General features: G+C 52.7%; 1 protein-coding gene across 3 annotated transcripts in view; it reads left to right on the top strand.

The window, feature by feature from the left end:
• The window catches only part of PACSIN1 (protein kinase C and casein kinase substrate in neurons 1), a 65,055-nt gene extending 49,322 nt beyond the window's left edge, over window positions 1–15,733 (top strand). For all 3 annotated transcript variants that reach the window (XM_067753270.1, XM_067753272.1, XM_067753271.1), the window contains exons 2-10: window positions 7,437–7,561; window positions 8,485–8,641; window positions 9,619–9,854; window positions 10,255–10,410; window positions 10,514–10,689; window positions 11,064–11,184; window positions 11,283–11,410; window positions 12,388–12,575; window positions 13,069–15,733. In XM_067753270.1, the coding sequence (XP_067609371.1) occupies window positions 7,499–7,561; window positions 8,485–8,641; window positions 9,619–9,854; window positions 10,255–10,410; window positions 10,514–10,689; window positions 11,064–11,184; window positions 11,283–11,410; window positions 12,388–12,575; window positions 13,069–13,178 (1,335 nt within the window). In that variant the 5' untranslated portion in view covers window positions 7,437–7,498 and the 3' untranslated portion in view covers window positions 13,179–15,733. The remainder of the gene's footprint in view (window positions 1–7,436; window positions 7,562–8,484; window positions 8,642–9,618; window positions 9,855–10,254; window positions 10,411–10,513; window positions 10,690–11,063; window positions 11,185–11,282; window positions 11,411–12,387; window positions 12,576–13,068) is intronic.
• The last annotated feature ends 103 nt before the right edge of the window (window positions 15,734–15,836 follow it).

The raw sequence follows: 15,836 nt of genomic DNA, 5'->3' as shown, positions 1-15,836 counted from the left end.
CAGGCTTAGCAGCTGTGGTGCATGGCCTAGTTGCTCCGCAGCATGTGGGATCTTCCCGGACCAGGGCTTGAACCCGTGTCCCCAGCATTGGCAGGCAGACTCTTAACCACTGCGTCACCAGGGAAGCCCACATGTCTTTTTGAAGTATGGTTTTCTTCGGGTATATGCCCAGGAGTGCGATTGCTGGACCATATGGTAGCTCTATTTTTGTTTTTTTAAGGAACCTCCATACTATTTTCCATAGTGACTATACCAATTTACATTCCCACCAATAGTGTAGGAGGGTCCCCTTTTCTCCACACCCTCTCCAGCATTTATTGTTTGTAGACTTTTTGATATGGCCATTCTGACCAGTGTGAGGTGATACCTCATTGTAGTTTTGATTTGCATTTCTCTGATAATTAGTGATATTGAGCATCTTTTCATGTGCTTTTTGGCCATCTCTGTGTCTTCTTTGGAGAAATGTCTATTTAGATCTTCTGCCCATTTTCTGATTGGCTTGTTTGTTTTTTTTGACATAGAGCATCTTGATTATTTTAAGTACAGTTAATCTTCAGTTCCAGGGTTGGTTTATTCCCATTTCTTTGAGGCCATCTCTCAGAATTGAGGCCAGTTCTCAGCTTATGTCATGGCTAGAGCCTGGTCATCATGTAGTTAACTTCTTCCACCTGGTGGGGTTTTAGTATCTATAAGACAGCTCATAGGATATGGCTCAGAGTATTATCTATAGCCCTTGAGGAGGAACTAATGGTCCTTGACTATGCTTAATGACTAATCTATTATTATTTAGTCTTATTGGACTGTTTTCCTTTGTTTCTTCATTTTCTCACTTCTCTGATTAAACTTACTCTTTGGCTAAAGTTTTTCCACACTCAAAAGGCAGGCTGAGGACATGTGGGGCAAGGACCATAGGGTCCTGCTCCATTTCAATACCCTGTTTTCTTTGATACTCCTTAGTCTTGAGGAGGGACAGGTACAAAACAAGAAAGGGAATAAAGTTTTGGATAGAGAGATTAATTGTAGACTTGGTAGAGGAATTCTATTTTAGTTCCATTTCTGTTCCAGTTTCCCCCAAATCTTTGAGTGAATGGGGCAACAACTGCTCTCGCTACTTCCTGCTGAAGTGGGGCATAGTCCTGCCTCATTTTGGGAATGGACACAGAGTTGGAAATAATCTCAAGTTGCATGCTTAGCATCGACATTTTTTTTTAATTTATTTATTGGCTGCGTTGGGTGTTTGTTGCTGCGCACGGGCTTTCTCTAGTTGTGACGAGTGGGGGCTACTCTTTGTTGCAGTGTGTGGTCTTCTCATTGTGGTGGTTTCTCGTTGCAGAGCATGGACCCTAGGTGCGCAGGCTTCAGTAGTTGTGGCATGCAGGCTCAGTAGTTGTGGCTCGCGGGCTCTAGAGCACAGGCTCAGTAGTTGTCTCGCACGGGCTTAGTTGCCCTGCAGCATGTGGGATCTTCCCGGACCAGGGATCGAATCCATGTCCCCTGCATTGGCAGGTAGATTCTTTTTTTTTTTGCGGTACGCGGGCATCTCACTGTCGTAGCCTCTCCCGTTGCGGAGCACAGGCTCCGGACGCGCAGGCCCAGCGGCCATGGCTCACGGGCCCAGCCGCTCCGCGGCATGTGGGATCTTCTCAGACCGGGGCATGAACCCGTGTCCCCTGCATCAGCAGGCAGACTCCCAACCACTGCGCCACCAGGGAAGCCCAAGCAGGTAGATTCTTAACCACTGCGCCACTGGGGAAGTCCCCAACGTTTTATATTATGAAAACATTAACTCTCTCTTTGATTACTTGTCATAGTACCTGGACAAACATTTGAAAATTAGTAGACCTATTACAATGAGGATAACAGTAAAAATACATCTTTGTATTATTCTCTGAATGTGTTTGTTTTTTTCCCTTAATGGTTAAAGCAGATATACAATGTATGTTGACTAGGCCACAAGCAGGCTGTTTTGGTTAGTCTAAAGTTCATATTAAATCATGTGTAAGCCAGAATGACTTCCCCATACCTCAATATGTGAAAATTTCTTCCATCATTTCCCCCCCCACTTTAACTGCAAATGTTTGCATAGAAAGCATTGATAATCAATATATTTTTCCAGCACTGCTGCTCTGGGTTCATTCGTGTCCCTCAGTGCTAGACCTACTTTTTGGTTATATATTGGCCTAGTTATCCATGATGGGGGAAAACTAATCAGACATAACAAACTAATACAGGGGTATATGCTGATGGGGAGACATTTTATAGGCTACACATGTTAGCACTAATACCCAATTGTCACACAAGCACTGTACGTGTGCTTTTATTTTTTATTCTTTTATTTTTTTTATTTTTTTCAAATATATGTATATATTTTTAATGTTGAGCCTTCATTTAATTTATTTATTTTTATTTTTGGCTGTGTTGGGTCTTCGTTTCTGTGCAAGGGCTTTCTCTAGTTGTGGCAAGTGGGGGCCACTCTTCATTGCGGTGTGCGGGCCTCTCACTGTCGTGGCCTCTCTTGTTGCGGAGCACAGGCTCCAGACGTGCAGGCTCAGCAGTTGTGGCTCACGGGCCTAATTGCTCCGCGGCATGTGGGATCTTCCCAGACCAGGGCTCGAACCCGTGTCCCCTGCATTAGCAGGCAGATTCTCAACCACTGTGCCACCAGGGAAGCCCCATATTCTTTTATTTTTAAAAAATATTTATTTGGTTGCATTGTGTCTTAGTTGCGGCAGGTGGGCTCCTTAGTTGCGGCTCGAGGGCCCCTTAGTTGTGGCTCGCCAGCTCCTTAGTTGCGGTTTGTGGGCTCCTTAGTTGTGGCATGCAAACTCTTAGTTGAGGCATGCATGTGGGATCTAGTTCCCAGACCAGGGGTCAAACCTGGGCCCCCTGCATTATGAGCATAGAGTCTTAACCTCTGTGTCACCAGGGAAGTCCCTGTACATGTGCTTTTAGTAGTAAACTTAAAGCCAGCAGTGATACACATCATAAGTAATTATACTCTGTGATAACTTAACTAGCCAATTTTTTCCATCCTGAGCATTGGGGTCAAAAATATGGTTTTAGGGACTTCCTTGGCAGTCCAGTGGTTAAGACTCTGCGCTCCTAATGCAGGGGACACAGGTTCAATCCCTGGTCAGGGAACTAAGATCCTGCATGCTGCACGGCACAGCCAAATACATATATACATATGGTTTGAAGCAAAACAATAGCTTTTCATTAGAATTCTTTAAATTTCTTACCCAGTTCAGCAGTATGATCTGAAAGTTATCAAATGTTGTCCATATAATTTAACTTACGAAATCCTAGTTGCTTTAGTATTTCTTCTGAGATGCCTAGGGGCCTTTTGGAATACTCAAAGTTGGCTAGAGAAAGAAACTTATGGGCTTCCCTGGTGGCACAGTGGTTAAGAATCCGCCTGCCAATGCAGGGGACACAGGTTCGAGCCCTGGTCCGGGAAGATCCCACATGCTGTGGAGCAACTGAGCCCGTGCACCACAACTACTGAGCCTGTGCTCTAGAGCCTGTGTGCCACAACTACTGAAGCTGGCGTGCCTAGATCCCGTGCTCTACAACAAGAGAAGCCACCGCAATGAGCAGCCTGCAAACTGCAAAGAAGAGGAGCCCCTGCTACTAGAGAAAGCCCATGCACTGCAATGAAGACCCAATGCAGCCAAAAAATAAATAAATAAATAAATAAATTAATTAAAAAAATATTGGTGTTATTTAAAAAAAAAAGAAAGAAACTTACAATCTGTTATTAAAAGCAGCTCAGTATTCCAGGAAAATTTGTTCTCTTAACAGGGAGAAAGAAGCCAAATTCCAGTCTTTACCAGCTTACTATAGATATTTACCTAATTAAATCCAATCTAATCTTAATCACTCCTGACAGTGTACAAAATTCTTTTCTCAAGGTTCCCTTTTTTTGCAAACCTTTTATCACTTTTGTGTCCCTATGATTTCCCCATCCAGAAATAACCAGCTCTAGGACAAGATTATTACCATCATTTTTCCTCAACAAAAATATCTCCATTCTTTATACCTTCTCTGCCGACCATGCATATCCTACTTGCTTTACACACTGAAATGCTTCCCTTATCATTTTTAGTAGCTTTAATTACATATTTCAGTTTTTAACACTTAAAAGCCTTAACAAAACCAAGAAATAAGTAATTGAACTGTTATACCAGCATTTACTGATTGGCAAACTTAACAACATATTCTGGGACTTCCCTGGTGGCACAGTGGTTGAGAATCCACCTGCCAATGCAGGGGACACGGGTTCAATCCCTGGTCCAGGAAGCTCCCACATGCCGCGGAGCAGCTAAGCCCATGTGCCATAACTACTGAGCCTGTGCTCTAGAGCATGCGAGCCACAACTACTGAGCCCGCCTGCCACAACTACTGAAGCCTGTGCAACTAGATCCCACGGTCCGCAACAAAAGAAGCCACCACAATGAGAAGCCCGTCCACTGCAACGAAGAGTAGCCCTCACTCGCCGCAACTACAGAAAGCCCGCACGCAGCAATGAAGACCCAACGCAGCCAAAAATAAAATAATTAATTTTAAAAAGAACATATTCCATAACCTCTAAAAACTCACATTTTTTCGCATAGCATAGTTTCTCTTTATTGTGGTACAAGATGCATGTTTAATAAACCCAAACATCTTTTGAAGTTCTACTAATTAACCCAAGGCTGAAGTCTCAGGCAAAGTGGGCTGTGTTTGTATTTCAAGGACATGATAAGAGTTAACTTCAAGTTTTCTCCTAGGCATATTTTTGTTCTCTGAGGGTCAGAATTCTGAAAAGAGTATTTTATCAAGCTAGCTTTCTCAAACTGCAGATGCAGAAAGAACCAGAAGAATTTCAAAACTCTTGGAATTTCAAAAGAGTTTCATCTTAACCAATTTTCTCCAGAGTCTAAAGAATACTGTTGTCTTATATTGGTAAAAAAAAAGTATCTTTGGGACTTCCCTGGTGGTCCAGTTCTTGAGACTCTGTACTTCCACTGCAGGGGACACAGGTTCGATCCCTGTTCAGGGAACTAGGATCCTGTATGTCAAGCAGTGTGGCCCAAAAAAAATTGTCTTTTTTCTTTAGCCATAATCTCATAGCTAAAATTTTTCCAGTCACACAAATGGAATATATATACACTCACACACCAGAAGACAGAACTGTCACAAATCCTCCAAGAGGATGACTGGTACAGATCCCCAAACAAATATTTCCCCAACACAAATGGTCCTCAGTGTCAGACACATGTCAGAACCAATTGGCAAAATGCCCAGATAGCAGTTTGTGCTCAAAATAGAAGTTTGCCTGGGTACGCACCAGTGGTCTTACTCTGTCTCGGAGCTTGTCAGCTCGTCTAGATGCATGTTTCCGTGCTACCAAGGAAAAACGTACATTGGCAGCCAGTGCTGAGCAGGGGAGAAACAGGGAGGATTCCTGAAACAAATGGTTTCGTCAGCTGCTAGGAACGCCCCCCCAAATCCCTCTCTCAGGACCAGCTAGCCACGAGCAGCGGGCTCCTCGAAGCCATCCCAGCACACGGTCATGGTGGGCAGGTCTGCTCGGGGAAAACCCCAGGGAGCCAGGTGCTGTGAGAGTGCAGCAGCCCTACGTCGGGTGCCAAAAACTGTTACCGAAATTGGGGATCCGGCTGCTCGCTGCTGTAAAGCCAATTAAGAGGCAAGTTTGGTGGAAAGGAAAGTTTGCTTTATTTTGGAGGCCAGCAACCTGGGGGGAGGGCGGATTCCTGTCCAAAGGCCAATTCTCCCCCACTGACGATCAGTGGGCAAGAGCTTCTGTAGGTGAAGGGAAGGGGCTACTTGCAGAAACAGCATAGTCAGCTGTGACAGTCATCTTGAAGTGGGTCATGCGGTGGTCTGACCAGCGTCATCTTGATTGTTTACGTACACTTAGTCTTCAGTTCCAGGGTCGGTTTGTTCCCGTTTCTTTGAGGCCAGCTCTTGGAATTGTGGCAGCTTACGTCATGGCTACAGCCTGGTCATCATGTAGTTAACTTCTTCCACCTGGTGGGGGTTTTAGTATCTGTAAGACAGCTCACAGGATATGGCTCAGAATATTATCTAGAGCCCTTGAAGAAGAACTAAAGGTCCTTGACTATGCTTAATGACTGAACTATTACTATTTTCTCTTGTTGGACTTGTTTAGACTCAGATTTTTAGTCTTGTTTCTGCATTTTCTCACTTATCTGATTAAACTTTACTGTTTGGCTAAAGTTTTTCCACAGACAAAAGGCAGGCTGAGGAAATGGGCGGCAAGGATCATAGGGTCCTGCTCCATTTCAGGGTCAGGCCCAGCCTGGACTCGCTGCCCCCTTGAAGACCAGGCCCCTAGCTCTCTGAGTCCTGTCTCCTAACTGCTGAGCCATTCTCGTCCAGGGTGGCAATGAGGACTGGGGGATGGGAGTAGGGCAGTGCCTGCCCCGGCCCGGGGGCAGCACATGGCCTAGATTGAACAGCCGTGTTGCCTGCTGACAGATCCGTGGCACACACAGCCACCCTGACGTTCACGCAGATGGCGGTGCTCTGACCTGTGGGCCGGGAAGCCACATGTCTGGGACTCGGGAGATACATAAGCGGCTAATGGAGGCTTTGAGGCTGGGCACCAGGGCAGCCGGAAGGGCATTTACAGGAGCCCAGTAGCTCAGAGAACTGAGGCGGCACTGAGCCTGGGTGGGAGGTAGGAGGGGCCCTGCTGCCAGCTTTCCAAGGGGCTTGGGTCCAGGCTTCAGGTGGTGGTGGGGGGTTCAGGAAGGTTCTAGGGGCTGAGACCAGGGGTTCTGCGTCAATTGGGGATTGGGGGGGAGCTGAGGTGGGTCTTTTGCACCAGGTGCAAGGATTCAGCTATGTCAGGGTGGGCAGTACTGAGGTGGGCCGATTGAGAAGCCTTCTAGGGTTCATCATTGAGCCCCAGGGTGCCAGGTCCTGGGGAGGGAGTGCAGGACACGCACAGAGGTAAGTCTGATTGCTGGCTTTGAGGAGTTGTGTGTGTCTGTGAAGCAAACTGCGGATTTATATAAAGCAAATATGTAATTACGTGGCCCTAGGCTTTAGCTCCAAGAGTCCAGGAGCACAAAAACAGTTGCAGGCACCATGGTTCTGGTGGTTGCAGCAGGCTTCTGAGAAGAGGTGCCCACGCTTGAGCTGGATGACAGACTTAGGGGAGAGGGGAAGGACAGGATGTGGAGTGAAGGGCTTATGGTGGAGAGACCGGGTGGTGGGCACGAGGGGTGCTACAGGGTGGCTCTTGGGGTTACCCTAGGGATGGGGAGCCAGTCTCTGGGCAGGAAGGCCCCATCCAATGCGAGCTCATGCCTGTAGAGCCCCCACAGCAAGTTGGGGCCCCAGGCCTGGAATGGAGCATGCGGGGAGCTGCCCTCATCTCCAGGATCTCTCTCCTGCCCTCCCAGCACATGAGCAGCCAGCCTGCTGACCGCCACTCCACACCTGTCCACCCCGCAACGGCCACACCATGTCTGGTTCCTACGATGAGGCCTCGCTCGCTCCAGAGGAGACCACCGACAGCTTCTGGGAGGTGAGGCTTAGATGCTCCCCAGGTCCTGGGGACCAGGCAGCCTGGCTGCGTGGAGGCCCAGGCTCCCACCCACCCGTGACCTCAGATCTTGCTCCCCAGCCCCACGGACCCCTCCAAAGCCCTCCATGTCCAGCGGGCAGTTGTTGCCACCAAGTGGTTCCTACAGACCATTGAGCCCAGAGCCCCTCTGCCTCACAGCTGCCCCTGGAGAGATCCTGTGGAATTTATGATGTGGAACAGGGCCCTCCTGACCCTCTGCTCTGGGGGCCCCGGCTCAGACTCCTCGTGCTTCACGCAGGCAGGTGCAGCACTTTACAGCTTACGTGGCCTTTCACAGCTGTGCCCCGCCTCCTACCCTATGCAGTGGGCAGGGGGCGGAGCACTGGTCACAGAGAAGTGTTACAAGTTCAGGGAGCCCCGCAGCGACAAAGGCGTGAAGTCAGCATTGCAGGAGCCTTCCAAAATATTGGAGACCCAGAAAGAAATTTTCCATCGGCTTCCAAAACCCAAAGTACAAAATGCCAAACCTAAATTAATAAGTGTTTAATGAGATGTCTACAAAACATAATATTATGTCAAGAAGCTGCAGCTCAGCTCAACGCTTATATGACTCTATATAAATATAATAGATTTAGCACGGCAAGTACAAAATGAATAATTCATTTGAGTCTAAGTCCAAATTATAAATATCCTTCTGCACTTGGTGGCAGTGAGGAAATTCTGTTTAAAGTGGGATGAGGGAGTGTATAGACGGTGGGGTGTGAGGGGGGTGTCCAAGTCTCCATCAGTGAGAGGGTCCAGAGCCCCCAGGGTGTGAGCGCGGGGTGGCCCGCCGGGCGCCCCCTGCAGGACAGGGTGGCCAGGGCGGCCGGGCGGGCGAGGCGGGGAGCCCGCGGGAGTCGTGCTCGCTGCTCGGCCGCCAGGTGGGGAACTACAAGCGGACGGTGAAGCGCATCGATGACGGGCACCGGCTGTGCAACGACCTGATGAACTGCGTGCAGGAGCGCGCCAAGATCGAGAAGGCGTATGCGCAGCAGCTCACCGACTGGGCCAAGCGCTGGCGCCAGCTCATCGAGAAAGGTGCCCCTCCCCCTCCTGCCCCATGCCCAGCCCTTGCGCACACCCCAGGCGCTAACCGGGCCCCCACTGTCTGGGTCCCGGGAGCGCCCTGCCTCTGGATGCACTTGCACCCCCCAGTCGCCGGGCCCTGCCCTGCACACTTCCCCTCCCAAACCACGCAGGCCTCCCTGTCCCCGGTCAACTCTACTTTCTGCAATTTTAGGTTGGATTAAAAACAAACAACTTTTTATTTTGAAATAATTTAAGCTTAGAGAACAGTTGCTAGAATAGTACAGAGAATTACATACCTTTCACCTAGACTCACCAGCTCACATTTTAGCACGTTTGTTTTCTCACTCCCTCTCTATTTATAGGCATAGCTTTTCTGAACCATTCAAGTTAGAGACATGCCCCTTCACCCTAAATTCTTCATGTATCACCGAAGAATAAGAACATTTGTTTACATAACCATAGTTCAGCTATCAAATTCAGGGCGTTTAATGTGGCCCATATGCAAATTTTATTATAGCAATTGTTCTTGCTGGTCCAGATCCTGTGGGAAGTCTGGTCCCGGTGGCTTCCCGTTATCTGTCACCAGTTGGTTCTTCAGTTTTACCTTCAGTCAACATTCCTGGAGCACCGACTGTGTGCCTGGTGCAGTGTGCTGGCTTGTGAGAGCTCATGGGGGTCCAGGCTGCCACCCATGGGGCTCACAAGCTGATGGGGGAGACAGGGAGTAGGCCCAGAGATGGACGCTGTAAGAAGAATTCATCAGGGCTGGAGGCCGAGGTGTGTGAGGATAGAGTACTCAGAAAAGGCTTCCTGAAGGAGGTGGCTGTTCTTGGGCCCTGGAAGATGGATAAAACTGTAGGGAGAGCAGAGGAGGGCATTTCTGCTGCCATGGGAAATATGGGGAAAGCCTTAGAGAAAGGAGGTGTGAGGCGAGCCTCTGGGCCAGGGGTAATGAGGACCCGGTGACCACATGGCCATTTCCTCAGGCCCACAGTATGGCAGCCTAGAACGGGCCTGGGGTGCCATGATGACGGAGGCGGACAAGGTGAGCGAACTGCACCAGGAGGTGAAGAACAGCCTGCTGAACGAGGACCTGGAGAAGGTCAAGAACTGGCAGAAGGATGCCTATCACAAGCAGATCATGGGCGGCTTCAAGGAGACCAAGGAGGCTGAAGACGGCTTCCGCAAGGCCCAGAAGCCCTGGGCCAAGAAGATGAAGGAGGTGCCTGGTGGGCGGCTGCCACGGAAGGGGCGAGACTGGGCAGCTGGGCTCAGAGGGGCAGACTTATCAGAGGGAGGGTCTCTACAGATGTGGCAGGCAGTACACTGCCCGCTGGTATTGGGCCCACAGGAGAGCAGCACTGCCTGCCAGAGAGAAACACCCACAGATGGGGCAGGCACTGCAGTGCCCGAGGGGAGGGTGTCCATAGGGGCAGGCGGTGCAGGGAAATGCACAGATGGGTGGGCACTGCTCCTGAATACCTGGAGCTGGGGCCTGCATCCCTTCCGCCTTTTAAGAATGTGTGCTCACAGCTCCCGGTGGAGTGGGCAGGTGGGAGGGGTTGAAAGTGAACACGTTTGCTTCTGCTTACACCCTGCCCCCTCTCCCCCCCTCCCCACAGCTAGAGGCAGCCAAGAAGGCCTACCATCTGGCCTGCAAAGAGGAGAAGCTGGCCATGACCCGGGAGATGAATAGCAAGACGGAGCAGTCGGTGACACCTGAGCAGCAGAAGAAGCTGCAGGACAAAGTGGACAAGTGCAAGCAGGATGTGCAGAAGGTGCTGGTCGGGCTGGGGTCTCAGGGCCCCCTGGAGTGGGTGGCAGCTGGGAGCTGCAGGCCTGGGTCTCACCCACCCCCCCACTTTGCCCTGGTTCCTATAGACACAGGAGAAGTATGAGAAGGTGCTGGATGACGTGGGCAAGACCACACCCCAGTACATGGAGGGCATGGAGCAGGTGTTTGAACAGTGCCAACAATTTGAGGAAAGGAGGCTGGTCTTCCTCAAGGAGGTGCTGCTAGACATCAAACGTCACCTCAACCTAGCTGAGAATAGCAGGTAGCTGGGCGTGGCGGCACGGTGGGCACAGGCAGAGGCAGCAGGGCATCCTGGGCCCTATGTTATAGTGACAGGAAGGGGAGGGCGGAGCTGCAGGGGCCAGTAGCTGCCTGGGTGTAAGCTGACGCACACCAGATACTCAAGAAACATGCTTGGATGGATGGGTGAGTGGCTAAGGTGGGGATGGAGAAAGGTGCCCACTGGGCATACCTGGAGCTGCCCACTCAGAGATTGCTCCTTGGGAAGCAGCCTGATTCCCAGCTGGGGGGCACGCCAGCACCCTGGTCTCCCGAACAGGCTCTGGCCCTCACTGAGGCTGAGATGGGGCCATGGTGCATCTTGCCCTGCACCTCTCCATCTCCCCCCGTGCACAGCTATGTTCAAGTGTACCGCGAGCTGGAGCAGGCCATCCGGGGGGCCGACGCCCAGGACGACCTCAGATGGTTCCGCAGCACCAGCGGCCCTGGCATGCCCATGAATTGGCCCCAGTTTGAGGTGAGGATGTGTGGGGATGGGGAAGGGGAATCTGAAACAGCTGGAAGGAGCCTTGGGGGGCAGTCCCCCAGCCTGACTGCTCCCCTGACACCCCCCAGGAGTGGAACCCAGACCTCCCGCACACCACCACCAAGAAGGAGAAACAGCCCAAGAAGGCAGAGGGGGTAGTGCTGACCAATGCTGCTGGGATGGTGGAGTCCACATCCCAGGCTGGGGACCGTGGCAGGTAAGTGCCTCCTACGGAGCTTCCTGGGGGCAAGGGGGGTCCACATACTGGGACAGCTGAGTTTTACCTCAGGAGACAAGAAATGGTCTCAATCATGGCAAGCTTGGGCTCCTCTCAAAGGTAGTGATAGGTAACCCCATGAGAGCACCAACTGTGTGCCAGGTACTGTTCTAAGCATTTTCCATAAATTAGCTCCTTAATGTCTCTCAACACTCTGAGGAGTGTGTAAATATTCCCATTTTACAGATGGAGAAATCAACACCCAGAGAGGTTAAGTGACTTGCCCAACGTCACACAGCTGGTTAGTAAGCCTCAGAGCCAAGATATGATGCCCAAGAGGTCTGGCTCCAGAATCCTCACTCATATATTTGCCTTGGCCTTCTTTCTTTCTTTTCTTGTTTTGTTTTTTTCTTCCAGTTTTATTGAGATATAACTGATACACAGCACTGTATAAGGTTAAGGTGTACAGCATAATGGTCTGACTCACATACGTCATGAAATGATTATCACAATAAGTTTAGTGAGCATCCGTCATCTCATATAGAGACAAAGTTAAAGAATTAGAAAGAATTGTTTTCCTGGTGGTGAGAACTCTTAGGATTTACTGTTGTAACTTTCATAGATAACATACAGCAGTGTTAATTATCTTTATCATGTTGTACATTACATCCCTAGTACTAGTAATCCTCACTCTTAGCCACTGGGTTGTAATACCCCTTTCAGATGAGGGGTCAGATGTTCTCTGGGGTCTCCTTCAGCACCTCCTCACTCAAGGGCTGAGTAATGCTAATAGTCCTGCCTCCCATCTGGTGAAAGAGCTGTCAGTGAAGGTCACTGGCTCCGGACCCCGTCTTACAAGGCCCGTCCTTGCTCCAGCCTTGGTGGACTTTAGGGTCAGGGCTCTGGCTGGGAGGAGGGGGCAGCCCTAAGGACAGGGTGAGAGGCCACTCATGCTGGGTCTTCTCTCTGCCTCTCAGTGTTAGCAGCTACGACAGGGGCCAGACTTACGCCACTGAGTGGTCGGACGACGAGAGCGGGAATCCATTTGGGGGAAATGAAGCCAACGGGGGCGCCAACCCCTTCGATGAAGACGCCAAGGGAGTGCGTGTGCGGGCGCTCTACGACTACGACGGCCAGGAGCAGGACGAGCTCAGCTTCAAGGCTGGTAAGGGGGCGGGGCCGGTCGAATCTGGGGCGGGGCCTGGCGCATGGGCGTGGCCAAGACCTGGAGGGCGACCTGTGCTTCGGGGGCAAGACTTCAATTGGAGAGCAAGGGCAGGGCCTGAGACTGGCAACTGGGTGCCAGGGGCAGAATCTGGACCTGAGAATAGGGTGGGGGTAGGGCCAGAACAAGGATTGGGGGCGGAGCCTGAGGGCAGGGCTGCCAGGAGGACGGACAGGACTACGGCAGTGAAGCTGGAGGCGGGGCCTGGGTTTCTGGGGTGGAGCCGAGATTAGGTGGTTGGCTGGGCCGCCCGTGGGTGTTGAGGTGTGGGTGGGGCTGGTCTCGTGGTGGTGGTGGGGGCTGGCATCCGGGCAGTAATGGGAGGGGCACTGGGGTCAGCCCAGTGTAATCAGAGGGCTTACCCGGCAGGTGGGGGTGGGGGTCAGTCCTCTCTGAGTTCCTGTCAACCAGCTCCTCTGTGTCCCCTCCCTAGGAGATGAGCTCACCAAGCTTGGCGAGGAGGACGAGCAGGGCTGGTGCCGCGGGCGGCTGGACAGCGGGCAGCTGGGCCTCTATCCCGCCAACTACGTGGAGGCCATCTAGCTACCCTGCTCCCTCCACATCACCCCCACTCCTCACCCACCGCCTCCCCTCCCTGCCCACTCTTGTCCTCCTCCCCTCGCCATAGAGTTCCAGACATATTTTCCAATCAAGCTTTTATTTTTTTAAAAGTCAAAACAGAACAAAACAAAAAAATACTAAGAGACAGAGCATTTGCCTGGAGGCCAGGGTGGTGGGACTTGGGGTGATGGCCCCAGGGTAGGTGAGGGTCTTAGGACTTAGCCCAACAGCGACATCACAACATCTGCTCTTCAGATCCCACCAGAGAGTCTCCTGAGCCCAGAGGGGTGTCTCCTGGACCCTTTCATCCTGCCTCAGTCCCCCCAGCCTTCCCCTCCCCACTCCAGGCTGCCAGCACCTGCCGCCATCTTCTGGGCCTGGTTTTATGACCTCTGCCTCCAGCCCCGCCCTGCTCCCCTCCCACCACCTCCCTATTGTGAAAGACCTCCCCTGCAGCCCCCCAAGAAGGGGGCCTTCTCTTTAGTCTTCCACTCTGCCTGGGGAGTACCCTTCTCCTAGCCTTGCGCCTCAGGACTGGTGGGGCTGGAGGAGGGATAGTCACCCTCTTCTCCCATAGAGCTTTCCAGGGGTCCCTAGACTCCCCAGGACATGAAGAGGGGTGAGTTGGAGTTGGTGACAGTGTGACTGGGGTGTAGGAAGGTGAGTGAACGGGGAGCAGGCTCAGCGGAAGGACCAGGACCCTGCTGGGGCCCTTCTTTGCAGCTGTCAGTACTTCCGGCACAGGCTCTTCCTCAGACCCCTGCCCCCCCCCCCCTCTTGTAAGGCCTCAGGCCGTGCGGAGGGGCCCCAAAGCCCAGCGCAAAGCCAACAACAGTAGCAGCCTCCTGGGGAGGAGGGCCTCTTGCCCTCCCTGCCTCCCTCCCTCCCTCCATGTCCATCTAAAACTGTAGAACCACTGGGCTAAGCTGGCCTCCCATGCCTCTCTCCCCTGCTCTGGCCTGCCTGGGGAGGCACTGGGGACCCGGTGCCTGTGGCCAATGGGAGAGGCATGGGTTTGCAGGAGGGAGGAGCCCCGGCCTAAGGAGCAGGACAGCCGCCAGGTCTTTCTTCCTTGTCCCCTCTCGCCCAACCCCAGCCCCTGGCAGCCCCTCCTGCTGCCAGCCCCTCCATCTCTCCAAGCCCGGGTCTCAGTTAAAGGACTTTTATGGGTGGGAGGAGGCAAAGGGCCTCCTGCAAGAGCAGGAGTGTTTCCTGTGGTTGGTGAAAGGAAGTGGTGCTGGATTACCAGGTATTCGTACCAGGTACCAACCAGCCTTGCCCATAGGAGTGGGGCGAGGGTGCTTGAGAAGCCGACCAGGGCAGGACAAGACCCAATGAGGTAGGGGAATGATGGGAAGAGGAGTCTCGGGAACCTCCGGGGTGAGGCCTTGAGGCTTCCTGCAGCACCAGGTGAGGTTACTGCTCACAGCTGACGCCACTTCTGAGCTTCGGGCCTGCAGACACCCTACCCGCTCAGCTCCAGCAGCTCCTGGACCCCGGGCCTCCAGGTAAAGACAGTGTGATACCCCAGCCCCTCCATCAGCCTCTGTCCTCTTGCTCCGTGCTTCTTCTCCCAGCAGCCCACTCAGGAGGTCGCAGACCCCAGCCTCAGGGCCCTGAGCTTGGTCATGTGAGGACCTGGGCAGAGTCACAGGGGCCTGAGCTGGTGCAGGCCTCCTTTGGGGCCAGGGGAGTTGGGGGTTTGGGGACAATGGCACCCCCAGGGTCGGGCAGACTCCCCTCTCAGCGCCCCTGTTCTTGTTACTGTCTGCCTTCTGGGCCTCTGCTGCAGCCTGAGATGTGCCCTAGGCCCCTCAGAGCCTGAACTAAGGTTTCGGAAGCCTCAGGCCTCTGGACTTCAGAACAAAAGCCTCTTCAGCGTCTCCCCAAGGGCAGGAGTTGGGGTTGGAGGCCTCTGCGCCTTGGAAGGCAGGAAGCGAGCACATCGCACCTTGGGTCTGGGCTCCCCCTCTCTGTGCCCGCGGCCTCCTGGTACCTGGGGAGGGGCTGTGGCCCTGGCTGGACCCCAGGCCTGTCCCCCTCAGCACTCTAGCAGCCCACGCCGGGGCAGGGACTCGAAACCCAGTCCTTCTGAGCAACCACCTCCACGGCCCTGTTGGGGACCACTCCCTCTCAGGACCCCAGGGCAGGAGGGTCTCCCACCCGGAAGTCCCCCTGAGCCCCACCTGTCAGTGCTGGTGTCAGTCACTCAACGCCCACCGCCTCCTGCAGCCCCCGTCCGCCCCCTGGATGCTGCGCAGGGCGCTCTGCGGGGCTCGGCGTGTACCGTGTTTTGTCCCCAGTTAAGCGCCCTTTCTGCGGCCTGGCTCTGCGAGGAGCCGGGGCTGCCCCGCCGCCTGCCACCCTAGGCTTCCTGACTCCATTAGTCCAACACCTGTGAAACTCCGAGAAGTGCTGTGGTCTCAGCAATGCACCCGTTTTGTACATGATTGTGTAATTTAAAGGTATATAAATACAAATATATATATATATAAGTTGTGACTGTATGACTGTCGATAAAATCCAGAACTGTGTCACCCTGGCTGGACGTTGTCATCCTGAGTCTTGTGTGTCTTGCGAGCACTCTGAGAGTTGCCTGCGGGGTTGGACGTCTGTTGGGGAGCACGCTGGGTCCTGTCC

The sequence above is a fragment of the Pseudorca crassidens genome, chromosome 10 (assembly GCF_039906515.1).
Source record: "Pseudorca crassidens isolate mPseCra1 chromosome 10, mPseCra1.hap1, whole genome shotgun sequence".
Classification (NCBI taxonomy): domain Eukaryota; kingdom Metazoa; phylum Chordata; class Mammalia; order Artiodactyla; family Delphinidae; genus Pseudorca; species Pseudorca crassidens.
Note: the sequence above shows the minus strand (reverse complement) of the source record. Positions and strands in the feature narration are given on the sequence as shown.